Source organism: Grampus griseus (genome assembly GCF_964374135.1).
Source record: "Grampus griseus genome assembly, chromosome: 14".
In the NCBI taxonomy this organism is placed as follows: Eukaryota; Metazoa; Chordata; class Mammalia; order Artiodactyla; family Delphinidae; genus Grampus; species Grampus griseus.
Window position 1 is genome coordinate 31,635,749 of NC_139008.1, and position 27,911 is coordinate 31,663,659.

General features: G+C 42.7%; 1 protein-coding gene across 1 annotated transcript; it reads right to left on the reverse strand.

Annotated features, from left to right (window-relative positions):
• Positions 1-320: 320 nt before the first annotated feature.
• Positions 321-27,911, reverse strand: HAPSTR1 (HUWE1 associated protein modifying stress responses). Its single transcript, XM_082669719.1, has 5 exons — positions 27,498-27,911; positions 25,539-26,453; positions 24,847-24,927; positions 14,941-15,216; positions 321-2,719 (listed from the first exon to the last, which is right to left on the reverse strand). The coding sequence occupies exons 2-5, from the start codon at positions 25,762-25,764 to the stop codon at positions 2,475-2,477; spliced, it is 828 nt and encodes a 275-aa protein (XP_082525845.1). The 5' UTR covers positions 25,765-26,453; positions 27,498-27,911; the 3' UTR covers positions 321-2,474.

A 27,911-nucleotide genomic window follows, 5' to 3' on the forward strand; every position in this document is an offset into this window, starting at 1 on the left:
CCAAAGTAAACTGTCAGCCTACACTGTTCTCAAAAGACTGAAGGAAAAAAAAAAAAAACCCAACATTAAAAAGTATCACACAAATATGCAATCTTCCATGATTTGTTTTGCATCTAAAATGGCACAAAGAAAGGCTGCAAAAATCTAGCAGTCAGAACTAAGTTTTCCTAAGAGAAATCATTTCCCTTTCTACTCCTAGGTCTTGGTTTATTCTGTGCTCGGGTGGCACAGGAGAGCAACGGGACGGAGATGGGGGGAAGAGTTACTGCTGGGTGACAGAGCATTTAGAATTAAATGCAATGGAAAAAAGTAACAAATGCTAAAGTTTTCAAAAAGTTTAATGGAGCCAATAAGATATATAAATTGTGTTCTGGCAGACATGAAGACCTGCTTTCTCTTACCAAAGAAAATGGCACATGTTTTATCAAAATTTGACAATCGAGAGTAAAGGGTATTGAGATTAAGCTTCAGAGCACCAACTAAAACAAAAACCACCAAAAAAAATTTTTTTGTTGTTACTAACTTGGAAAGAGGAACTAGAACCAAGGCATAAAGGGGAGATTAAATATGTGTTCCTCAGCCTCAAAATCCTTTAGGAAGAGGAGTTCTGGCTGCTTGTGAGCAATGCTTCACACCACCAAACCCAATTCCAGAATCTAAATTTACGATAGAAAAACAAAGATAACTCCAGATTCATTTCTTGATATATTCCAAAGGGAAGCCTGAAAGTATTCATAATACATAGGCTCACCCGTTTCCGGTAAAATGATACATTGCTATAATTCTTCCTATCATATTCAAACAAAAAAAATGATCCACTTTTGCAAAAATTTAGAAATGCCTCACTTTCATTCCTAGGTTTAGTATGGAATTGACTTTTTTTTAAATAAGGGCTGTATCTATAGTGAATACAGAACTTCTTCAGTTCACACATTACATTCACATCCCACCCAATGAATATTATGGTTAACTTAGCAAAGTTTCTTCACAGAAAGATTATTAAATGGCTGAAGAAATTGCAAACTTTAACAAAGTGCTGTGAGTAATTACTGGAAAAACCCTTACACTGATTTGTAATGGTCTTTTAAGGATAAAAACAAAGTAACTGATACTGAGCTACAAGTTTGCAAGGAAACATTTTCACTGTCCTACTTGATACATTTATAATAATATGATAGAATAAATTACAGTACCTGGCAGGCTGACATCAGTTCTTCATCTAAAAAAAGACTACCATTCAGTTCAAGATATTAAAAATGAAGATGAAACATGCTCTAAAACATTGTAGGTACAAGAGGTCTTATGTTTACTCAAAAGAGGAATCTATTGAGAACTTTTATTTAAGTCTACCTAACATCTAGAGAATCTCCATGCGATTCCATCTTTTCCAGAATGAGATTCCAAACTGCACTTTATAGGAGAGGGATTGGAGAGTTGGGTTTTGCTATTTAAGGTGTGATCACATTATTAGCAGATAAAAGACCTTTATCTTCCACCCATTCCAATGGAAACTGCACAAAGTAGAACATTCATGAAAAATGTTAAACAGAATATAACAGACTAGAATACCTACCCTCCCACCATCCATCTCGCTCTCACTAATACTGAACCAAAAAGGAAGCCCATGAAGTTCATGACCTCTCTACTTTAGGTCACCATGAATGCAGTCTACATGTTTACATTTACCATAAGGACAGTACCCTGCATGGGAAGTAGTACTTGTCTTAAAAATGAGTATTTCAATCCTACAAGGTTAATCTGGGGGCAATTTAATAATATTGCTACTTTTAGAGCACTAACACACACAAAGTGAATCCAATAAAGTTGTGTATTGATTTGATATTAAGTATTAATTGCATGACCATCATAGCACCTCTTTACATCACACAATCACCAGAATTAGAAACTGCTTTGAAAACTAAAAATAGGGCACAGTTCAATAATCAGAAGTTGCACACTGTTACTAGAGAGAAACCAGGTGCATGGTACAGTGCTGCTGCAAAAATGGAAGCCTGGCGATTTGACGAGGAAGCCAAATCACGTGTTTTAGACAATTTTAGGAACCTGGCAATACTGTTGAAGCAAAATACTCAACACACAGGAAATGGAGCCCCCCCCCCCAAAAAGCGTTCTATAACCAAATAAACATCTGATACTTCCTTTCCCTTTGAGAATAAATACAGTTAAGGTCACTTTTAGCCTTGAAACGGATATATGTTTGCCTATGATGATCTTGCTAACGACTACACGATATCTGATGTCCTCTGCTAGGACTATAGTTTTAAGAAAGCCATAGTTACAAGAGGCATCTACTGTAAATACCTAGAACTTCCTTTTATGGCAACCACTATAGAATTCACTTGTCTTAAACAGTGAACAAGGGAAGATGGCCTCATGTTTCCTTTGCAATAATAGTATATGTTGAGGATCAAGTGGCTTTCAAGCAGCATGGTGGGTGTGAAAATGTTTGCAGTTTAGATCATTCTGTTGCGTTTATGGGTTGGTGAGTCTGTAATGACATCGCCACACTGGGCTGAGGTACGCTTTCTAGTTCCACCATTGTCCAAGTGGAGTGCCATTTCTTCTGATATGAAAGTGTTCAAATCGACATCATGGAGTCCATTTCTCCTTCGACTAGCATTCGATCCACTGCTTACATGTGTAGGAGAGCCTGGGGTACTCGAACGCACGCTTATACTAGCCATTGCACCACTAAGACCTAGGAAGAAGAAAAAAGGTTTTAGAGTTGCTCGATTATTTAACCCTCTTGAAAGCAACCCAACTTTACTTTCAACGTCGTCATAGTGTCAAAGGATGTCTGCCTATTTTCCTTGCAAGGGGGTCACCGGGCAGCAGTTTTTTCCTGGAAGAACGAATCATCTGGCTTTGACGTAGGAAATGTTCACTGGTAATACTACCAATATTTACAATATCGGTTACTACCAATTACTGGAAGCTTATGCGGCAGGCACCATGCTAGGTGTACAACTCCATTATGAAATCCTGCCATCTACTCTACTAGGTACGGACTATAGGTAACTTAGAGCTGAGGAAGGAGGTGCTTGCTTTAAACAGGAGAAGATTTTGGTTATACAAAGTCACCGTTCCAATAGATCCCTGTGCTGTGTGTGTGTGCAAACAGGGGAGCATGCAGTCACTTGCAGGCCTGAGTGGGCTTATTCTGACATTTCTATAGATAAGGCGACTTTTTAATTTAGCATCTAAAACAGTACACTACTGAACATGAAAAAGGGTCACTATTAAAAATGATCCTGGGACATCAAATACAAAGTGATTCTGCCCTGGACAAATCAGGCAATATGATCACCCCAAGGTCTGGACTATACTATACTTGGTATATACCCCTTAGGGCAGCCTCACTCAGCATCATCTCTAATCCTTCGGGGGGCGGGAGAACAAGGGTGGTATAAAAAATCCTGCTGCCTTGCCTTCAAGGTTAAGAGTTACTAAATCCAGAGTATTCCAGCACTCATGGTCAGACACTCATTCCTTAGACCCCTGAACAGTTAAAGGAGGCCATTGTATGTTCTGCTTCTAAATGTTCAGGATACACCTGTGAAAGGCATGAGAGGCCTGAAAACAAACCACAGCATTTAATTTAATAACCTGACATCACCGCCTGTAGATTTTCCTTCTTACGGACTCCCCCTTGGGCTATCCTAGCCTCATATATGGATTTTGTTAGTGCTTGACTAAACTGATATGATCTAGTATAATCAGTGTTTCCCAAGAATAGGACCTGTACCTTAAAGTAAGCTTAGAGGTTGGTTTCGTAGGGGCCCATTCTCATTTACTCCATAAATGTACTTTAAATTTGAACATTAAGTTGAAAAAGGATTCTCTGCTTCCTACCACACCAAAGCTATTAAATTCCCTTTGACATTGTTCTCACTCTACAAATACTGTGAACATTCCCAAACCCTTGGCCTCAACCACCTCCCATACATGCTGATCAAGTTCTGCAGTCCACACCTCCTTTCTAAACTGCTCTCAACTCCCTACGCTAGGAACCAACCAGTCCCCTCACTGCTCTCCCTGTAGAAGATGCATCCTCTCTCCCTTCCCCTGGTGGCCAGAGGAAATCTGATCTCACTCATTTCCAAGGCTAGTGCCTATTAAAAATAAATAAAAGCACTAATACTGGAATACTTCCTATGTCAGGCACTGTATTAATAAGCACTTTTTAATTTCATCCTCAAACTCAGCCTATATTTGTGCTATCTTTTTTGCCGATGAAAAGCCGAGGTTAAAAGGCTGAGCAAGGCACTCAAGGTCACAGAGCTAGTAAGCAAGAGCTGGGACCCAAGACAAACAGAATCTAAATTCCTACTCATGTTATGCTACCCACCTCTTCGAGCCTAAATTATTTCAGCCTCAGGACCTACGGCCCGGCCTGCCTCGCAGGTCTGTCTCTGAGCAGCTAAAGCTAACTCTCCCTTCTGCCCTCTTCACTCCCATCCTAAGGCTTAATAATCATGCACTGCCAATATCAACTTATCTGCAGTTCCTAAAAATGGCCCAGGCTGCACCTGCCTCCCAACATCTGCTCCCCACTGCCTGAGGCCCAAGTTCCTCCAGCACCGCCTCCCAGTCTGGGGCTACTTTCCTGGTTCTCCTCCCTCTCCTTAGAAACTCTCCTCTTTGCTGTTCTCCAGCCTGCCTGCTCCTTCCTCACTGGCCTTTGCAGGCTTCTCTTCTGCCCCTCACAGGCTGATGTCACCCAGGTGAGAGCCTTGGCCTCTTAGCTTACCCACAGGCATCATTTTCCACATCCGTGCCACAGGAGCAGACATTTTTCCTGAGATCAAGGGCCCATCCATATTTCTAACTGCCTGTTGGCCCTCTCAAACCGAACATCTTCAGAAAAAAACCACGCTGCTTCTTCCCCGGCCCACACAACTTTATTAAAAGTTAAAGAGAAGGGAAAGAAACGCCTCGGGCTGATTTCACATAGCATAGCACCATTGCTCATCTCTTCCTATAGACACTGTGTCTTTACATCTGTATCTCATGAACACAGTGCCTGGCACATAACAGAATGCTTCAGAGCCCTACCCGTCACTCTGAAATCCAAAGCTGTTGATGTTTATTCACCTCTCCAAAGCCAGGAAATATATACCCAGGTGGCTCTCTTCACTTAAATCTTTGCCATGAAGTTAAAACTCAATTATTCTCAACTTGCTGGGTTTGGTTTTTTCTTTTTCTGTTTTTAAGTTCTCCACCAAGACTGTAAACTCCTTGAGGGGAGAGCTGTGCCTTTTTTCCTAATCTCGCAGCCTCTAACATACTGAAAGGTGTCTGTGTACTTGAGACCACCTTTTCATACCTGTTTCATAATGCAGGAGATTCTACGGTAATTATGCTGCAAAATGTGGGCCCTCAGCAATAAACCGGGCTACTTCAGTAATTAAACTCAGGATCCCCTAAGCATTCAATACCCAAAAAAGAACTCAACAAACCCTGCTCCAATGCCCCTCTTGTTAATGTAGGAGCCACGTAGCTGTATGTTTAACACCCAAGGCTCAAAACGCTCCATCAGAAGTGAAGAGGCACCTCAAGCAAATCCTTCAACTGCTATCCTCCATGAAAAAAGAAGAGAGATTAAACATCAATTTGGTCAATTTGAAAATTCCCCAGTAACTTCCAGAAAACCATAATCTTTTTTCTGTTGGGTGTATGACTCTGGGCTTAGTTTGACAGCTAAAGCAAAATCACAATGTGCAACATTACCTATTTATTATTATCTACTCTCAGCAGTGAAAATTCTTTTCGAAGTTTAACTATCTAATCTTCCCCCAAAAGACTTTTCACAAGTGTCAAAAAAAAATTAAGATTAACAACCAAAAAATATATATTTTAAACAACCCAAATTTTATTTTATAAACCAATGACAGCTACTAGAAGATGCTTTAGGAAACCTTAGCTAAGCCACATGAACAATCAGGCCTATACAAGTACAGAGAATCTAAACATGCTTCAGAACTAAAAACTAAGTTGTATGGCCCAAGGGCATACAACTTAATTTCTACCAAAAACACACTTTTTCAAAAGGGCTATGGGAATATCAATTGACAAAAAGCAGTAGAACAAGTAGTATGATTAGACAGAGAAGTCTCCATTGCTTAATACAAGATAAACTTATCAGTTTTAAAAGTTTCTGCATTCATTTTAAAGGATTAGTGCAGGGGTGGAAAAAAGATCAAGAGGATTTAATCATACTTTGAAAAGAAAGCTCCCACATGAGCTAAAACAAAGTTACAGTCCAAGTTATAGGAATCTAGGTTACATGGCAAATTGTTAAAAAGTAGCACAGAACTATTATTTTCATACCAAGGTCATGCTTAGGGTCATAAGAAAATCCTGTTTTCAGAATTAATTACATATAATTCCAGTTTACCAGCACATAGTTAGGTCACACAGAAAGAGCAAATGCAGAGCCCAGCCAGCCTCCCTTCCTCCATCCGGCAGCCCTGGAAGTGGCCTAGAGGCCGCCTCTACCCTTTCTGCTGGCCTCCCAGCCCCCTTCAGCACCTGCGAGCCTCGAGACTCGCCCTGGAGGAGACAAGGCAGACTGTTTACTGTGGTTCCACTCAGCACAGGTCCAGGACCCTCTGCAGGTCTGCGCCACCAGCTCTCTCATCTCCGGCAGAAGGGGGATGTGAAATCCCCACAACTTGGACAAAGTGATTAACATTCTGACTGGGAACCCTAAGAAACAGGCATTCTTGCATTTGAAATGAAATGCACTAATCAAATGGACATACACTCCCTTTGCACAAAGTTGTATTCTGAGGTTTTAAGCAAGCAAGCACTTGTGTGTAAATGTCGTGTTTTAAGTGCACCAGGGGAGGAGTTCAATCCTGGAAAAGTGAATTCTACTAGGAAGATTTGGGTAATTTGAAGTAGATACCACTCCCCACCCCAATCTGTAAATTGTAATACTGAACTTTTATTGAAGTAAAGCACACTAAATCAAACCAATTACAAAGATACATGTGTCACACCAAGAAAACATTTTCAGTTATGCTGACAGCCCAAAATGCTTTCAATTTTTCAAAGACAGTTTTAATGCCATGGGAAAAATGCTCACGACGTTAAAATGAAAAAAGCAAGATACAGTACCATATACGCAGCATGATCTCAACTATGAAATAATTTTAATATTTATACATTGAAAAAAAAGACTGGAAGAAAATGCACCAAACATTTAACTGCAGTTATCTCTGTATAGTTGGAAAACAAGATACTGGATTTTTTACTTTTTGGAAATTTTCAAATTTTCCAAGAAATTAATATTTATAAATCAGAAAACTAGTGAAAAAAAATAAAACTTAAATGTTAAACTACCAATGGATTATTAAGGAAGTACTAGGTGAGTAAACTGGCTTTGAGGCATGGCTACATGGACTTCACCTCAATGAAAAAAATGTCCAAGAAAATTTTACTGCAAATTCGTAACAGTTTTGTATTATTAATGTTGGAAGCTTTAGTTAAGTCCTACCCACAGAAACTTCAGTAGCTAATATCTAATCTTAATATACAGAAAATGCCAACTTTTCATCAAAAATTTAATGCTATCTTAATTGCCTTAATTGTTCTTGTTCTCAGAGGCTGGTCTGAACAAAGGGTATAATTTAAAAATTCCAGCCTTCACAAGAGTTTCCATTAAAGAAGGTTACTTGAAATAATCAATCTTAAGCAATTAAGAGATGAGATTTGCTTTTGGTGCATTAATCTCTTACATCTTAATTTCCAAATAAGTTTTTAAAACATTTTACTGTTAAATGACTATTGACAGTTCTGTTATTTCAAGAAGATGCAGAATGCAACATTCAACAAGCATTTATTAAGAATCTACTGTGTTCCACACATTGTGCTAGGAGTGTGGGCAAGAGGAGGAAAAGGGATTTTGAAAGGTGGTTGGATATAAATCCCCCACAGGTCAGTTCTAATTAATTCTCTACAACAGAAAATTGCCAAGAAGTTTCTTTCATACTGTACCATTGGTTTAAAAGCACTTAACCTAAGTATCTGTGTGGCTGTCAATGTTTGTTTCTATATATTTAGCTTTATCAACAGAAGGAATGAAGAGTGATAGAAAAGGGGAGAGATACAGAACCAAGCATAAATAATCAAATTTCTTCTTAAATGTACAGATCTCAATTTTATCAGGAAGATTTGTTCTCACCGAAATTTGGTAACTTCTCTACTACACACAGGCCAAAGAATGTTCTGAAAAAATAACAAAAGCTACAAAACCTGTGGCTCGAAGGAGCAAGAAAATCCTATTGGTCCATGCTGCCTAAATTCACAGCTTTCCAAAACTCTAGAAGAAGGGATCCATTTTATGACAAATTCAGAATCTGCCTTACATTTTTTTCTAAAGTAAAAATTCCTACCTGACCTTACACCCCTGAATATGGTATCAAATGAATGCATTTTTCTTATATGGCCCTATACCCAGTCTCTCCAGATCCAAGAATCTTTTCAAGCAATTTAATGATTTAAGAGACTAAGGATCACCACATATGCCAGAAAAAGACTTTGTTAGACAAAAGAGAGGCCAGATATAGAGCCTAGTAACTCCTAAAGTGATGGCACTGTGCCTCAATCTGATTGCCTGGGATTATGTTTCAAACTAATAGTACAATTCTATTAGGCTAGAAACTCCTTGAGAGATTATATGATTCATCTTTGTATTACCTGACCCTATCACTAGCCTCTAATAAATAGAATGCTTGGCTGTTTACTGTGTCCAGTAAATGTTGGGCAATAGGAAAGGCTACAGAATGACAAGATACACTTGCATTTTTAAATGACCGCACCTTCCACAGAAGGATTTTAATTGCAGAAATCAGAACTCATAACACCACAGCCAGACACACACACACACACACACACAGTTTCCAGACTAAAAAGCTTCAGATTTTAACCCTCGCTAAAAAAGCTATCTTTTAACACACACAGTGTTTTCTCAAAAACAGACAAACAAAACAAAAACCTTTTCTTTTGTTACTTTCCTTTTTCGGGGGAAATTCTCCAATATCATATTAAAGGCTAGACTACCTGCATTTGCCTAAGACCCTTTCAGTACTTACAAATGTAGCAGCCCACTGTCTTTTTTAAACTTTTGTTGTTTAAACACAAAAGGAACTTGAACTTGAGCAAGGAGATATCTTAAAGCCAAATGCCAATGACAGCAATGGCTCCCACCAGTGACTAGTTTTAACACCCAGACCCTGTGTGAACTCATGAATTTTACAGAGGGTCAACCCAGTCCCAATGGGGTTTTAGTTCCCTGTACTACAGTCAAGAGAATGCCATCAAAATGACTTTTAGAACTACCAATAAAACCAAGTGTCTCCAATTTTTATGGAACAGTCTGAACCAGGGCCAAAAACCTACAAAGTCCACCTATGAAATGACTGAGAGCAGGTTTTTAATAAAGTTAGCAAATGAGTGAAGTCTGACTTGGCACCCAGCTTACTTTCCCATCCAGGTCTCTATCTTCCACATATATGCCCCATTCTAGCTCTGGACCCTTTTTACCTAATCCCTATGATGACAAACAGAACCCAAAATGAGGAAACCAGATTTCAATCTAAGGCTTTCTAGACACAGCACTAGCTTGGGCAAGTCAGCTCAGAATCTCTTCATCCAGTAGACAGAGAGAACATTCAACTTCACCAGTTTATACCAACATAAAAGAAGCTCAAGATCTCAGCAAGTAATATAAGTAGGTAGTTAACACTAAGTTTTAAATTATCCCTTCCTCTGCAATGATTATCTGCAATTTAAAAAGCCACCCTTCCTGAAAAGGGAGAAAAAGTATCCTCAAAGGCCACCTGACCTCCAGGTCTGTTTTTGCAGTATTGCTATCCAGAGGCAAAGAAGGCACTCAGGACTTAGAACTAAGCAGAAGTCCTCCTTCTCTCAAGGCAAAGAACACTTTGTTTAAGGGTGGGTACTCTGCTTCTCACTTTATGTATCTCCTTTTCAGAGGAGACTGCCTTGGAGACATTAGCCATCTTGCCCAAGGTCATGCTGGGAATGCAGCCTATGTACAAAGCCTAAATACTCTTCCTGCTAAAATGAACCAGAAATACAGGTTAAAGCCATTCATCTTCAAGCCTACTTATCCAGATTCACTTATGGGGAAAAACCCCAGCAAGAAATACCAAACTTATGTATATAGTCTGATGTCTTTAGGGAAGAAAAACAAGCCTAGAGACCTTTCCCATGCCATCCACCAGCCCTACTAAGGGGGGTGGGGGGGAAGAAACCCCAAATGTACACATGTAGAGGTACTGAATTGGGGAACCAGACAGATCTGGAATATCTGTTCTACCATTTACTGACCTGGTCTATTTTATTTAGCCAAATAAGCCTTCTTCATCAATAAAACGGCATTAATCCAGGGGAAGTATTAGTTTTAAATGAGACCCTCCTCAGCAGGACGCTGACGTGAAGTAAACACTGAAAGAACCGCTCTAAAGGTACATCACCCTCAGGTCCCACTCCAAGACTCAGTTGTTCAGTGTGAAGAGCTGACTTTGCAGCACTAAGATACACCCGGCTCTGTTCTCCATTCTCCTCACCCTCCTCATACTGCAGTCACCTGGGGATCTATAAGCCTCAACTCTTTGGAAAGGTTCTCTGCCCCCACTGCGTTGACTTAGCAGATCTCTGAATCCCTGTGTTAAGCTCAGAACACATCTATGCCAGGTTCTGTTAAAGCCAGAAGCTCCAAGACACGGTCCCTGCACCACTGTAGCCCCAGTCTATGGGAAGGGATAGCTATGGAAGCAAAGCAAAAGGGGAGAGCAGACACACAGCTCAGGGAAGGTTGGAGAAAATCGGGGGAACTGAAGGAAAGCTTCGTCACAGATGTTCGATCTGTCTGAAGAGATGAACAGGCAGAAGAAAACCTTAGAAAAGAGCATGAAGGTATTCAAAAGATTACACAGTATAGCTAAGATATCTGACCCAAGGTCAGATCAAACCACAAGGGTCTTACAATGTTGTGCTCAGTTCAGACTTCACCCTAGAGGACACAGGGATACAAAGGTTATTTTTCAGTGAAGCAACAAGATCAAAAAGATCACTCCAGTGGTCCCAGGAAAGAGGGACTGGTGAATGGGTCAACTCAGGACTGGGAAGCAAGAGCAGGAAGGAGATTATTCCAAGCGCCCAGAACTCACCTCCTCCAGAATAGCCTTCTCTGAACCCATGGCCAGGCCGCACTGTGAAATGTCCTTTTCTGACCCCAGAACACCTTACATATAACATCAAAATAAATCATCCAAGTATGCATTGGCCTCAACAGAAAAGGAAGCACCCTATTCAATCATATATTCCCTAGAAACTGCACAGACTCTGCTACGTACGCATCTGCTGAGTGGCAAGGTCACAAAAACAGAAAAGACCTGTTTTTGCTGTTGTTGAGGCTAGATGAGTCCGCTCTGAACACCTACAGGACACCCTGGTGAAGATGTCCACCAGGGGACAATGGGGCATACGTCTTTAGCAGTCAGGAGAGAGGGTCTAAACTATAAGGACCAATTTTGTAAATTAAGACTGAAATGGCCCTTAAAGGGACTGCAGGAGAAGGTGGCTAAAGGCTAAACCCTGGGGAATGTAACCTAAGTCACTGAAAGGTCAGAGGTCAAAGTAGCCTAAAGAGAAGACAATAAAAGTCTCTAGAAGAGAAAGGATGACTAAGAGAGGAATAATCAGAAAGGCAGGCAGGGAACCACAAAATGGTCCAGATGATTTTTGGTCTATCTGAAATTTGTTTACATAAAAACAAGGTGCCAGCTATTAATTCAGTTCTCAGTAAATTTTTGATAATGTTATTTTAAGACAAGGATGAATAAGGAAAGGACAGAGATCAATTTAGCACATGCATATACATTTCCTTGATTTCTCTGGTGAGTTTAGCATCCAGATAAGGAGATACCATGTTACACAGAAAATAAACAACATATGTTGCAAACAAGTGCCAAAATAAAGCACTGGATTATATATTCCTTAAACCTCCATAACCATTAGTTGACAGTTTTGATTGAAACTGTTTGATAATCATTAATTGATGTACTTTTAATTGCAATAGTTAAATGTAAGGCTCATGAGGGTACTGATCAAAGGATCTTATCATCACACCCTCACTGTCTACATGAAAAACTCTACAATTATCTTATATCTTGGCCATCTGTCTTCATATAAAGAACATATAGCACATATGGGTGGCATTTGTTGGAAGTGAGCCGATAAAGAAAAAAAGAAAAAATTACAGGGGTAACTGTCCTCTTTTTTTTTTTTTTTTTTGCTGTACGCAGGCCTTTCACTGTTGTGGCCTCTCCCGTTGCGGAGCACAGGCTCCAGACACACAGGCTCAGCGACCATGGCTCACGGGCCCAGCCGCTCCGCGACATGTGGGATCCTCCCAGACCGGGGCACGAACCTGTGTCCCCTGCATCGGCAGGCGGACTCTCAACCACTGCACCACCAGGGAAGCCCTGTCCTCTCTTTTAAGGACATGAGGTTGCTTATGGATAAGAATAAATCAATATGACTCCTACACTAATGTTTGCTTTGATTATAAATTTAAGTCAGCCTCAGTATACCAATTCTTTTCCTGTCTCCCCCGGCACCCCAAAACTTCATGAATTTAGACTCTCCCTCCAACGTAGAACCCCAAGAACTTCAATTTGACCTCACATTTCATAGATCTGGCTAAGCAAATTCTATGCAAAACCAAATTCTGACCAGTATGTACCCTAATTAAGATGAATTTCCAAACATATTTTAAAAGATCTAAACAGTTTTGACTTCAATTTACAGCTATTCAATAAATCAGATCATGAGGACACCTGGTTACAAAGTTAGTCATTAATCTGCTTTACAATTTAGTTAACAATGCCCTATTAGAAATCATTCAAATTACTAAAAATACTCAAGTCAGACTAGCATTCCCAACACAGCTATGTCCTCTAAAACCAATATAACACAAAACTCAGTATATAATGTTCTGTGTACTCTTTTCAAGGGGCCCTATTACTGCATAGCAACTTCATGTTTTAACTACATGAATTCAGTTTATGAACCCTAGGAATCCAATGTACTCTGGATTGGCACTACTTCATAAGTTTATTGAAGGGAAAGGTTATTTTTCTATAGCTTTATAATTAAACTTTTTTAAACCCTCACAATTTAAACATAAGTCAAAATTATAAATAGTACCTTCCAAAATCTACATCACCACTAAAACTCCCAAAGTTCAGTAAAATAATAAATCACAAGTTGAATAAACTCAATTTAAGAAAATGTAATGGGATGTGGAGAATATAGTAGTTGCAGGGGGGAGGGCTGCTAGCTTGCCCTTTTTACAATGTGTACAACTGCATTAAGATCTTATAACAAGAGTGGCATTTATGTTTCTTAAAACTACCTTCTACAGTAGAGTATAATACAGAAAAAAAGACACTTCAACAAGAGAAATATGGAATGAATCATAAATCCACTTGATGACAAAGGAAATCAAAATGCTTAAGGAAAACACAACTACATCAAATACTACCATGCACTAAAATTAATCTGACAAACTATGTACACTTGTAGTAATTTTTTTCAAACAATGGTAAAAGATGTGAAACTAATTCAGTAGGAACAGATCAATCTCTATTTTGCCTGAGTTTCAAACTTTCTGACAGCATCAACTATTCCACTACATTAGAAACAGCAAGCAGTCTTATGTACTGCATCCATACATCATGGACTTCCTTGCAATAAAATGTTTTTGTGTTTTTAACTTATCGTAAACAAATTCACAATCAGGAGGGGAAAAAAACAACACTTTTTCCAACTCCCATGTTCTGAATGGCATTTTAGATAAAGAATCAATGTTTGCCAAAGAGAACAAGAATCTCTGTAAGCATTAAAGCTTCGATGATATAGAAGCCCTTTGTATACATCCCAGTTTTTATCACCAGGTTATTTTATTTTAGATGACCTACACTATGGCTCAGAAATATGTTAACTTTTAACAGGACTCATGAGCTAACTCACTAATTACTTCTGTTTAGTCACTTGTACAATCCATGTTTTCATCTTGGCTTCAACCAAGTCTTATTATTTTGTTGTTTTATTTTTACAGCAGTATTGAATGTCCTATAAGTACCTCTCCCAGTTCTATCTGGAAGCCTGTATTAGAGAACAAGCAACAACAAACTTACTGACTACATACCCCAGGCTTCTCCAATAATACTTAAACCCCTCAGCCAAGAATGTCTTTTTATGGCAGGTCTGGCCTGGGGAGATGGTGATGGACCTGTTCTCTAACACTCCTATCAAAGCAAGGCCCTAAGGGACAACAGACATAAGGAAAGTCAATTTAATTATTCTTACATCTGTCCACTCCCTCTTGGGTCATCAACGCTCAGGTTCTACAGGCACACTCAATAACCTAAGGTGTCAAAGGGAGTTCCCATGAGAACTAGCCCAACAGTTATCTGCCTTACTTGCCCGTAACTGACTAGGCTCTCCAGGTAATTATAAATGCAACAGTATTCTTAAGACACAAGAACTTCCTCTTTGACTCAGAAGAGTAAGGAAACATGTACAATATCAGTGTGTAAAGCAATAAATTCTAATCAATGTTGCAAAAAATGCTGTTATTGTAACACCAATCAGCTCAAACTAACTTTCTAAAAACATTTTTTTTAGGATAGGCTGGCTAACATTCAAAAATTGCCCATGTAAGTTCTTAGCTTACATTCTATTTAAACATTTCTAGAGCAAGTAGTAACTAGAATAGACAAAAAACAGACAATATATCTGGACCTAAACCTAAATGTGAAATTGGGTCCACAGGCACACTCTTAACCATTTTTCCAAAGAAATATGTTTAAACGGCTTTACCATGCAGAGCTATGGCTTCCCGGAAGGGTTGCAAATCAGTCTCTACAGATGAGCTAGTTTCCGTTGAAGTAGCTCGGTTAGGGGACACTACAGTCAGTCTTGGGGGAGCTCTAGAGTTTCGCGGTGGAGGAACTTTTCCACACAGGAAGCTGATCAAATCTTCTCTACGAATAGTTCTTCTGCGCTTTTTAACCCAAGCCAACACATCCTTATTGCGTCGCTGATAGCCAATCTGAATTCCAATATCAAAACTTCGCTGATGGGTATCCACGCTTTCTGTTAGGAAAAAAGAATAAGAAGAAGATACATGATGATCAGTAGAGCCAAGCTGCATTCTCTCCTAAAGACAACCACGATTTTACAAGTTCACCAAAATGAATATCATTAAGTATGGGGCTCTTTAAGTCTATCAGTAATCTATTAAACTGAACTTCATTCATGTTTAAAATATCATACCTGACACCTAATCATAATGTTCTAAATTCAGTAAACACATCACATAATCCTAGAGCTTCTGCCTTGTTCTTTAAAAAAAACCTCAACAGATAAAAACAGAGACTACTTATTGTTAAACGAATTACCATTTTAATAATGTTATTTCCTTAAAAAAGCTTACTTAATCTAATCAAGCTAGTTTATTTAGTAATGCTAACAATAGGTGAATTGGGCTTCCCTGGTGGCACAGTGGTTAAGAGTCCGCCTGCCGATGCAGGGTACGCGGGTTCATGCCTTGGTCCGGGAAGATCCCACATGCCACGGAGCGGCTGGGCCCGTGGGCCATGGCCGCTGAGCCTGAGCGTCCGGAGCCTGTGCTCCGCAACGGGAGAGGCCACAACAGTGAGAGGCCCACGTACCGCCAAAAAAAAAAAAAATTTTTTAAATAGGTGAATTATTAAATGCTTATTGGTACTATACCCAGCTTCCCCTGAGAAGAAAGGGACACGAATACCTTGAGAGCAGTACTACTGTCCCCTCATTGCAACTGAGCAAACAGACACTGAGTAACTCTACCACAGTATTCAAGAGCTGGAATTTTTGTTCCAGAGTCTGTGGTTCTTAACCACTAAGCTTTGAGAAAAGAAGGAATTCTCAGGAGTTCTAACTAAACAGGAGCATTCACATCATTCACCAGATGACTATACACCGCAACAAATCACTCAGGCGGTGCTCACCTTGCATGTACCATGTCATTTCGGAGGTGTACTCCTACTGACAGGTTCAGCACCAAGAGCTGGAAACACACTAAATGCAGTAGCAAACATTTTAGAAATAATAAGGGAAAATTAATTCTGATTGACTGCTCAACAAAGCCAAACAGCACTGTGGAAACAAGAAGCTTCATTCATTTCCCAGGAACGTTTTCAATCTGCTTCCAGCTCCCAACAGTTTTCTGTAACTTATAACCACTTCCAAAAGACCCTGTCTTAAAACCTCTCAGACTGGTCTCCTATTCTCCCTGTAGATACTGCCCGCTCCCTGTATATACCGAACCCAGATTTTCAATAAAATGATGCCTGCCCCTTTAGTGGCTTTACACAGTTGAAAACAATATTAATACTTGCAAACTTAAGTCACTGCAATTTATTTTTAGTTGATCTGCTGTGCTAGCAGGAAAATCACCAATATATCTTCATTCCTCTTACTTTTCCTGACCTGGATTTTAATTCTGTCTGCGACATCTAAAGTAGATGCTGAAAGGATAAGCAAACCAGTGAATGAAGACCTGTGTCCCAGAAAGACAATAATCCAGACATCACAGAGGCTCCCAAGCTGCATGAATTTGCATTATTAAAAAAGATGGCAAGAGGGCAGCACAAACAGAACTTTATAACAAGGCCTATTCCTTAGATGATCAGTTCTTATTGCTAAAAAGTTAAAAAGAAAAATGAAAGAAGTTACCCACAGGAGTACTCTTTAAATATTAAACTCCATCACAACTTTCTAATTTTACAAATATAAAAAAAGCTACTCGTGGGACTTCCCTGGTGGCACAGTGGTTAATAAGACTCCGCCTTCCAATGCAGGGGGCCCGGGTTTGATCCCTCATCAGGGAACTAGATCCCACGTGCATGCCTCAACTAACAGTTTCGCATGCCACAGCTAAGGAGCCCGCCTGCCACAACTAAGACCCAGTGCAACCAAAATAAATAAATAAATAAATAACGCGTCTAAAAGAAAAAGCTACTCATGAATGAAGTAATTTCTCCAGTGTCTCACTACTAGAATGCCCAAGTTACAATGTGAATCAACATGTTCTGATTTCTCATTTCATCATAAACAAAACAAGCACGAACCCCATTTCAAAGGTAAATAGCATTTAAGAGGCTAATACAGTGCTTTCCCATCTCTTAGTCTTAAAGACTTAGATGAAGCCAACCTTAAAGGATGCATAATCTCTAAGATGACCTTGTAAAGTTATATGTAGACCTTAAGTGATTCTGAAAGAGCTAGAAACATTTTAAGAGAAATCAAATCATTGAGTAAACTAAGCCCATCCCATGGGACCACAGAAAGGAGGATAACCGTCCACTGTTATGGATCTACAAGCAACTAGATTTCTACAAAGCTGCCCTACCGAAGAGAGCTGTTAAAATCAAGCTCTTAACCAGAGAAGTTTGTTTCCAAAAAGAATGACTCAGGAAATTTTATTTTTCGAGAACCAAATGGAGGCAGGTCCAGAATTGGAAGTATAGAGGGACAAAAAGTTGAAAGGGGTACAAGAAACAAGTTCGAAGCAAGCATGGATAGTGCAAAGTAAGATGAAGCAGGCATGTAAATGTACACCTAGCAAACCAGACAGCAAATAAGAAAAGCTGAACTTGATACAAAACTCAAGAGCCAAAGGGAAGGAACCAGATGAGGCAGTTTAAAAAAAAAAAAAAAAACCCTGACAATCCTGGGAGGAAGAGCTTTGATTCGTTTTGATTGAGGACACAAGGAAAGCCCAAAAGTCAGATCGCCAACAGGCTGATGCTTTAATCACAGAGTTGAACAAAGTTGGAAAACGCAATATTCATACTTTTGAAGGAAGGCAGTTATATAAGTAGTTGTGAACCTCTTTTAAAATGTATGCAACTGACCAATCACTTCACCTCAAAAATTCTGCACAAGTCTCAACAACACAACCAACCAAGAACACGCTAAAAATCAAGTATTTTGTAAACAGACTTTTACAGACTAAGAAGTACAGGAGGAGAAAAGCAGATTTAACATTTAAGGTCTTCGGGTACATACATGCTTTTGCACTGTCTGGGCATAATTTGGTCTTATACCATTAACATATCCTGAAAGCCAAATCCAATTACTTTACCGCCCAGATTAATCCAATCTCAGTTATTTCCTTAAACAGAGAATCTCATATTGACACTAAAACATAGTTTAAAATATAGTTCTTATGTTTGAGAACTTTAAAGAGTTACTTGGTTGAAAATTAAACCCTCCTATCACATCTTGCACTAAGTAGAAGAGATCTAAATGCTCATTGGAGAATCTTAGGAATGACCAGACTAGATTTTAATCACTGGTTAATTTAGTGTCCAGTAAAATAATAAACGTACACACAAAGATGGCCTCCAGAAGGCTCTCAGCCAAAGACTGCTTTGAATACTCCTGAACCTTCCAATTAGACACCCAAATTCTAGAAATGCAGAGCAAAGAAAACTGTGGGGACAGTCTTGTGTCCAACACTTTTACTGATGCCAAAGCCACTGTGGAAAAAGGCCATGATCTCGAAGGTTAGGCAAAGCCCAAGGGCATCAAAATGTCAATCTAACCTTTAATCACAACACATTCATTTCCTTATTCAAGAAACAAACTGATTCATACAACTCACAGTAGACATCTTTGTTTCATATTTTTTTAAACTGTTTTTATATAAATAGCTGAAATTGAATTCAAGGGATTTTTATTAGTCTCATTTTCCCACTGCTGGCAAGGGGCAGTAGGCAAAGAATCATATTGATTTCTGAAATGAAGACCAAATGCAGAACTTTCTTACATGAAACATAAACACAATCAGATTTCACTATCTATAATTTTTTGATACTTACTAACCTTATGTGAGTTAGCCAAAGCAGATACCTCAATTTCATAAACAAGGAATTGGAACTGAGGCTCAAAGGGCCTTGCCCTAAAAAGTTACTAAATAGCAAAAGTTCTTTCTACAATCGATTTTTTCCTCAACAATAGAGAAGTCATCTCCCATTCTCCTTAGAGGATCTACAAACCAGAAAAATCACACTGCTAGATCAGGGTACATTTCCAAGGAATACTAGTAACTACAAAACATTTAAACTTAGAACTCAATCTGCACTAACCAACTAGTCTGCTGTTGGAAAAAATATGTATTTTAACTGTTTCATTAGAAACAAATATCTAGGGACTTCCCTGGTGGCACAGTGGTTAAGAATAGGACTGCCAATGCAGGAGACACGGGTTCGAGCCCTGGTCCGGGAAAATCCCACATGTCGCAGAACAACTAAGCCCATCCGCCACAACTACTGAAGCCCGCGCGCCTAGAGCCTGTGCTCCGCAACAAGAGAAGCCACCACAACGAGAAGCCCACGCACCGCAACGAAGAGTAGCCCCCGCTCGCTGCAACCAGAGAAAGCCTGCACACAGCAACGAAGACCCAACGCAACCAAAAATAAATAATAATAAATTTTTAAAAAAGGAAAAGATATGAGTCATGACCAAAATAAAACTGCTTTTCAATTGTTTTTTTTTAATATTTACTTATTTATTTATATTTTATTTGGCCGTGTCAGATCTTAGTTGAGGCACGTGGGATTTTCATTGTGGCATGCAGGATCTTTAGTTGCAGCAGGTGGGATCTAATTCCCTGACCAGGGATTGAACCGGGATCCCCTGCATTGGGAGTGCAGAGTCTTAGCCAGTGGACCACCAGGGAAGCTCTTTTTTCAATTGATTTAAGGAAACAATTTCTAAGTTCCCTAACAAAGTGGTATCCAAAGATAAACACGAACTTCTAGGTAACTTACATACTGACTTAAATCTTCACCTAGCACATACAAACAGCAGGAACCAGGGAAGGATCAGAGTGGCCACGGTTCCCTACCATCCAGTCCTCGTCCTCCCTTTCCTAAAGGTACTCACAAGTTTTTGTTTGGATAGCTCTGAATAAAGGCTTCTTCCACATTTGCTCAATTGATGATGAAACTTGTGGTATAGTCCCAAACAAATCTGCATAACCCCAAAACTGTGGCTATGATACTGGTTCTGAATAACCATGTGACCCAATTCTGTCCCAGAGACATAAGTCATTTACTGGTAGCTCCTGGGAAAGAAGCTTCTGGGCTCTTCTAACCTTCCGTGAGTAACCCTAAGCTGTGAGGTGTGAGCTGCCAACACTGAAACTAGCCTAATGACAAAGCTGGTATGCGCAGGCCCACACATGGACTACAAAGAGCTACAGAGCAGGGAGGCCTGAGCCACTGGATTCAATCAATCCCACCTTCAGGCTTCAAGGCAGAGAGCAGCCAATCCATGTCCAGCCTGACTTGTCTTTTCTGCTATTTGCAGCTAAAACATCCTTTTACAGAGAAGTTACACATCAGAAACTGACAGTCTTCTATAAAAATTCACAAAAAAATCTATAAATGGTATTAATAATGACTGAGGCTGCTGCTTAGTAAAATAAAACAGGGTATTCAACTGCAATCCATACTAAGGTTTTTTGAACACTCTCAAAGTTCAATAGTTTTCTGCAGCAGGAGAGTCACAAACCAACTCCAGAAAGTCAAAACATAAGCTGAAATTTCATTATTTGCCTCCAGGTAAAACATGCTTTCTCTGACCAGTTGTTTATACACCAATCACTCATCCAAAAATTTTCAGTACGTTCCGTTCACTTTCAGTTCACAGAGAAGCCCAAGAAGGGCACAATGAAGTGACTACACACTATAAACAGGATCTGAAATCAAGATGTCTCAAAAATAAGGACTTTAAAGGGCATCACACTATTTTTCTCCTGTCAATTCTATTTACTTTCAGCCCTTTCAGGGAAAAATGAAGACACACCACAAAGGTTATTCTAACAGAAATAAAAATAAATAAATAAATAAGAATTTCTTCCCTTCATCTTAAGCACTGCCCATAGCCAAAAACATCATCTGAAAAACAGAACCTGACCACCAACACAGTCCATGCTTGAAGACTCATTGCATGACACACTAAGAGCCTGCACTCTAAGTTGTGCGTACTTACTCCTACTCACAATTGAGAAAATGAAGGCTTACAATAGTGAAATATTTTTTGTTCCATTATCTGTCTCCAGGACCATACGACTAAGTAAAAGTAACAGTCTAAAATCTGAACTAGAACAATCTAGCAGAAGACTCCATGATAATGATGCTGCTGGCCTTCTCCAAGTACCTCTAGAGTCACACCTTGGGGCAAATGCTGTTCAAGGAGAAAACCAAAAACATCTTTAACATAAACAGTATCAAGAGAAAGCTCTTAACATATGTGGGAGAAGTCGGTATACAACTAAAGTTTCAGACAGTTTTAAAATGCGGAGGAGCTTAGCATTAAACAACAACAAAAAAAAATGGAGCTTAACATAAAACAAAAATCGAAAAAGAAAAATATTACAAAGTTGAGGGAACTGACAATAAGAAGCAGCGAGAAGTGGCTCTGGGGGATGTGGGTGAGCACTGGCTCCCAGGCAGCTGCTGCAGAGCAAGCAGGGCCCCAGCGCCCACCTCCGCTGACCACGAGGCTCCAAAGGACGGCCAGCCTCTACTGAGCAAGTAACCCCACACCGTAGAAGGAATTTAGAATTCATTATTTTCCTAATGAGGAGTCAGGAAAGAGGTTGCAACCAGTCACCCAAGGAAATGGGAGGTGTATTTAAGAGGCAGAAAGAGATGAGCTTGACAAAGCATTTTTCAGATAAGCATCAACCAGGCTAGTTAAAACCACCTCAGTAACTTCACTCCCTTTGCTGCAGACAACAGAAAACGTACTAAGCCAGGGGACACAACACCACTGAATATTTAACAAACATTACTTCCTTTAGATTTATCAAAGCAAAGTAACAAAAACCAGCCATCAGAATTTTCTTCCCTTCCAAAAAAGGATGCCAATGTCTGACTCAACTTACTATGTGGAGCAAAAGGAACTCCATTTTGCCAAATTCTGTGCACACTGAGGACACCCCAATTCACTCTCCTCCAAGTCTCCAGCCACATTCAACCAAACCAACTGCATCGTTCAATGTTTCAAAACGCCACATCAAAAGGGGCCCTCTGCTAGACTTTTACCTCAATTCTGACCTTCCTATGTGCTCATCTTAGGTGCTATCAGGAAGCTGGTAGAAGTACCAACCTCTCCCCAGGCTGGGTGAGGCAAAATGAGCCATCTTTAGCTTGTCAGATAAGCGCTTAATCATACAAACTGCAAGAGCATTGCCCATTTACAAGGATCCTCCAAAATCTCCCCCCATCCCCGCCCCCATAAATTACATTTAGATATTGAATAAGAACTGTGAACACTCTAAATTTACCACTACTTACAGCTGCATGCACTGTGACACTACCTTGCTAATTTTATTGGTTCTATTTAAGGTACCCAATTATTCCTACAGCTGCATTCTTGTTCTCTGAAGACCACACCCTGAAAAGGAGGAAGAATGTGAGGATCTGCAGAGCTTATCCACACTTTCCTTGAGTCAGCTAGGAACAGAATAACGTTGCTATACTACCAAATTCCACAAACCACAATTAACCATTCCTCAGGTAAAAGGGGATATATTTCATTTTACAGAAATAGGACACAAAATAAAGCTAAGGTTGGACTGACAATCCAGCATTTGCCATAATGCAAGAACTTCATGTTTATTTAAAAAGAAATTTAATGTCTTCCATTACATGAACAAAGGAAACTAATACATTATAAGAAGCATTTTCAAATCAAGAAATCAAATTAGGGATTATTTCAGAGTTCAGCTTCTGAGCCCACTTTTTTACATGAAGAATTAACACTAAAGAAAACCATCAGCTACAGTCCTAAAGAGATGCATTCCAGGAGCACACAACAGCACCAAAAACTGAGAAGTCAGAGAACATTCATATTTTTCTACGGCCTAGTCCAAGAGCGTGGCACACAGATGGACTAAAACTATGTGTTGCTTTCCCCTTAAAGCAAAAAATAATTGCAAAACCTGAAATGGATAAACCGTGATACCTCCACACACAACACTAGTCAGAAAAACAAAAAGCACTTAACAATTTATTAATACCTGCAATGTGAACTGAATAGATCAATCTCAAAAACATTATGAAAAGTGGATAGAAGATACCAAACAGAAAAGGCTACCTACTATAAGGTTCTATTTATTACATTATGGAAACACAAAAACCATATATACAGAATTCAGATCAGCGGTTGCCTGGGGTGGGGGGAATAGATATGTTCCATTTACTAACAATGTATGTTTGTCAAATTCATGCCATACACCTTAAAACGGTGATTTTACTATATGTAAATTATACTCCAAGAAAGCAGAGTTTTCCAAAAATATGAGTTTGAAGTATTATTTCAAAATTCCCTGTCTGGGTGAAACCAAGAGCCATTCCAGAGAATGTTAAAAACCCTCAAGCAGTAATGAATGTTAGAGTCAAAATTTAAGGAACTCAGCTATATAAAATCAAAGCTGACCACTGGGGCACCACTTCATTAGGTTTCCTTTTCTCAGTAAGCCTAGATTATTAGCTCCTCATTCCCTGAAATTAACATTCTATTCACCAGGTTCAGTTTACATTCTCAAATTATCATCCCCAAAAACTGAAAGGTTTAAAAGGAAATCCAAAATAAGGGATTTTTTTTGCCTAAAGAATGCTATCTTAATTGGCTTATTCTTATGCAGATAAGAATCTGAGAATCAAGTCACTCCACAGCCTGTTTCAACCTTATTTAGATAATTCTGAAAAACACAAAGCTCTACTGCAATTATCAACAGCTTCTGGCAGTTTAAAAGCATTTATTTAAATTACATTTTTACTAAAATTAACACTCAAATTCAAATCCTTTTCCCACAGAAACCTTGCCAAATATCAAACCCAAATTTCCAAATCTTCAAAACAAATCTAAACCCACTGTTGCTGAGAGAACACGATGGGCAAGAACATTTACTCACATATCTTCACGTGGGGGGCGGGGATTAACTGCAGAAAAGCACTGCCATGAAACACAAATCTTGATATCAACTCAAACTGATCAGATTTCCTGCCAACAATGTACCGTCAGGCAGAAAGCAGCTTGGAAGGCAAATATTTGATGGAGTTGCTAGGGAAGAGCAACTCCATCAAATATCTGCATGTTAATGTGCGTACAGATTACTCCAATTAGCTAGTTTTCGACGCACTTAAATTATGCTGTGCCACCGTCATGCTCGAAATTGCCTAACTCAAGAAAAACTATTCCAAGAGGTGCTTTTCCACAAACAAGTTGTCCCTCCCACCTCTGTGCGAGACACACTCCTCTTCCCTGGGTGCCTAAGAAGCACATCTCAGTCTGGAGCTCTGGGCCTCTCAACCTCGGCACTACTGCCATTTGGGGGGTGGAGAGGCTGTCTCGTGCACCGAGGACAGTTAGCGGCCTCCTCTCAGTGATGACACTCTGGAGTGCCCCAGACATTGTCAAATATCGCCATGGGGTGAGAGAACCAAACGCCCCCGGCTGAGAACCCGTTATCTAGATATAACATCACACCGCCAGAATTCTCAAGTTGCAAGATACTGAGAGTTAGTGGCTGGATTCAGAAGCAGAAAACACTCGGGAGATACCTCCAGGTCAAGGTGGCCAATGCACTAAGGAACGCAGGACTTAAACCCTGACGCAGACCGCCCTTCCCCTTAGCCAGCAATGCAGCAAAGTTGTCCTTACCTTTGTAAAGGTTGGTGACGGCAGTGGCTGCATTTTGGAAAGGAACCCAAAGAGAAAGTCCTGGCTGCTGACACACTCGGTCTGAAAAACGACGAAACGAAAGAGAAAAAACAAAAAAACACAAAAAAAACACACAAAAACAAAAAAAGAAAAAGCAATGTTATTTGGGCGTCAATCACTCCGGAACGGCCATATTAGGTTTCGCCATTTTGTTCAAGGGTTCCGGGATCCCGCGCTAGGTGGGGAGCGGGCAAGAAAGGGGTCGCGGCGGGGCTGGAGGGGGAGCCGCGGGGCCCCCGGGCGCAGCCGGGACAGATGCGCGGCAGAGGGAGGCACCCCTTCGCAGTCCCCGCCCCGAGGCCGGCTCCAGCACAATAGGGGCCCCGCGCCGCCTCCCTTCGCCATTTTGTGACCGGGGGCTCCTCCCCTGCCCTCCCCGGCCCGGGGGCACCCAGCGGCCCGGCCCCAGGAGCGGGAGGGCCCCACAGGCGGCCCCAAGCCCGGCCGCCCCCCACGCCGGCCCCCGGCCGCCTCCCGAGGGCCCGCCTCCCGCGGCGCCATCTTGCGAGGAGGGGGCGGTGGGGCCGCGTTGCGACGGCCGGAGCCCAGCCAACCGCTCCCCGGGCTCTCCGCCGACGGCCGGGCGCGAGGCGGGGGCGGCGGCGCAAAATGGCGGCGGCGGCGGCCCTCACCTTTGTAGAGCTGGGCCACGGCGGTGGCCGAGTTCTGGAAGAGGTGCCACAGCTTCTGCTGCTTGTGCTCGGGCTGCGCGGCGGCCGCCGCCTCCTCCTGCAGCTCAGGGGGCAACTGCTCGTCCTGCTCGGCCTCGGCCAGGCACTGCCGCTCCCACTTGGAGAACCAGTGCTCGGGCCCGTGCTCCTGGATCTCGGCCTCGCCCTCCTCCTTCCGCTCCTCCATCCTCCGCGGCCTCCCGCGGCCTCGCAGCCGCCGCGGCCGCGTCCTGCTCAGGCGGGGCCCCCGCGGGAGCGTCGTCGTCGAGCGGCCCGGCGGCGGGGCCCAGTGGCCTGCGGCGGCTCCTCGCGGCGGCCCAGGCCTCCTGCACCCCGACGGCCTGCGAGCCCCGCCCCGCGGCCCCGCGCTGCCCGGGACAACCCCCGACCCAGTCTTCCCCACCCCCGGCCCCTGCCGAAGGGCGCTGCGGACCGGATGAACACCGCCGCCTCTCGCCTCGCCGGCCTGAGCACGTCTACCGCCCCGCCATGGCGCCGCGGCCTCCCTAAGGCCACCGCCGACCGCTCCGCGTAGCCCTACCGGCGCCGCCGAGCCTACCCCGAAGACTGAGGAACGTCGTCGTTGCTGCCGCCGTCGTCGACGCCTCTGCGGTTGCTGGTCCCCGCCCACATGCTGACGGGGAAGCACCGCCCACTCGGCCCCGGCTCCCCTGCCCGGTTGGGGCGCGCCGGATCCGAGGGCTTCTATTGGTCCAATCCGACCGGTTCCGCTTGCCGGCCTCTAAACACAGCGCCGTGATTGGCTCATCGGCGTGTCCGCCTGACGTAACCAAAGGGCGAGGGGAAGGGAGTGAAAGGAAGGGTGAAGACGGAGAAGGAGGGGGAGGAGCTGACAGTGGTTGCGTCCGAGCCAACCTAAGGGGGAGGGGGGAGGGGGAGAGAGAGAGTGAGAGAGAGAGGGAGGGAGGGGGGGGAGAGAGAGAGAGGAAGGCAGGGGGAGGCAGGGAGAGAAAGAGAGGGAGGGAGGGAGAGAGGAAGGGAGGGAGAGAGGAAGGGAGGGAGAGAGGGAGGGGAGGGAGAGAGTGGGACGGAGGGAGGGAGAGAGAGGGACGGAGGGAGGGAGAGAGAGGGAGAAGTAAAGAGCGAGAGAGGAAGGGAGGGGGAAGGAGAGAGAGAGAGGGGAGGGAAAGAGAAGAAAGACAGGGAGGGGAGGGGAGAGAGGAGAGGGGAGAGAGAGAGGGGGGAGGGAGGGGGGGAGAGAGAGAGAGAGAGAGAGAGAGAGAGAGAGAGAGAGAGAATGAATTGCGCATGCGCACTTGCTCGCTGGCCAGAGGCAGCGGGCAGGAGTCACGTGACCCGGGGCTCCGAGACCGCACCCCACAGGAGGGCTGATCCGGTGCCTCCAGGCCGTAGGGGACGCAAAATCAACTCCCGTGACCGCTCTGCGGGGACGGAAGGGTGTGGTGGGTGGCATCCCGCTACTCCAGCCCCTTGGGCTTCCAAAGGGAGGAGGGAATCGAAGAAAGTGAATTAAACGCCCAACTTGAATCCAAGTTGGCAAAGTGCTTCGCCAGCTGTTTACTTCAGACCCATTTCTTAGATGGGCAAGTTGAGCCTCAGAGTCCAAAGAAAAACTTCCGAGATGCGAGGCCCGCGGGCTCCCACCAGCCTGCTGGGCAGACAGCAGGCACGCGGCTCGCTGCGCGTTGTGCGTGGGGGACCCTCTGGCCCGCCCCACTAAGACGCCCTGGCGCTCTCCGAGGACACCTTCCCTTGACCAGACCGCAGCGGCCACGAATCTGAAAATAAACCTGAGTGGGAGACGGGGTGCCGAGGCCCGGCTGCGTCTGCGCCTTCGCGAACTTGGCGGCCCCCGCACCTGTCCTGAAAAAAGCACACTCCTGGGCCACGTGCGGCCGCCTGCCTCACGTGCCAGCCCCCGCCCCCCCCTCCTACTACCGGAATCCGCGTGGCCGCGCCGAGTGGGAGGCCCCGCTTCCAGGGGGAAAGTTCTGCGCCGACTTCTTGTTCAGCCTCCGTGCGCAATCGCCCGGTCAGCCTCCGCCGACCCGGGGTGCGCGACTGCTGTGGGCCAGGCGCGGGGCTGCGCGCTGCGGTCACCCAGCCGGGGGCGTCCTCAGGGGCTCAGGGTCTGAGGAGTAAGCCGCCACTTAAAGGGGCGATGACCGCACAGAGGCAAAACTGGCCCTCACAGTTTGGCGGCGGAGGCATGAGCCACTGGGGCTTGGAGAAGTCCCACGAGCTGCAAGAAAACCCTTCTACAAAGCAATTTGGCTGTAAAACCATCACCTTGGGAATAAAATCTGACCTCCTCTCTGTGGGCTACAAGTCCCTGCAGGACCTGGCTCCGCC

What these genes read in the sequence shown, in the direction of transcription:
- HAPSTR1 (XM_082669719.1), bottom strand. Translation starts at nt 25,764, where the DNA reads ATGGAGGAGCGGAAGGAGGAGGGCGAGGCCGAGATCCAGGAGCACGGG. An exon ending in CGTGGCCCAGCTCTACAAAG is followed by an intron (nt 24,928 to 25,538) that starts GTGAGGGCCGCC and finishes GTCGTTTTTCAG; the next exon opens with ACCGAGTGTGTCAGCAGCCA. An exon ending in CGTCACCAACCTTTACAAAG is followed by an intron (nt 15,217 to 24,846) that starts GTAAGGACAACT and finishes TTTTCCTAACAG; the next exon opens with AAAGCGTGGATACCCATCAG.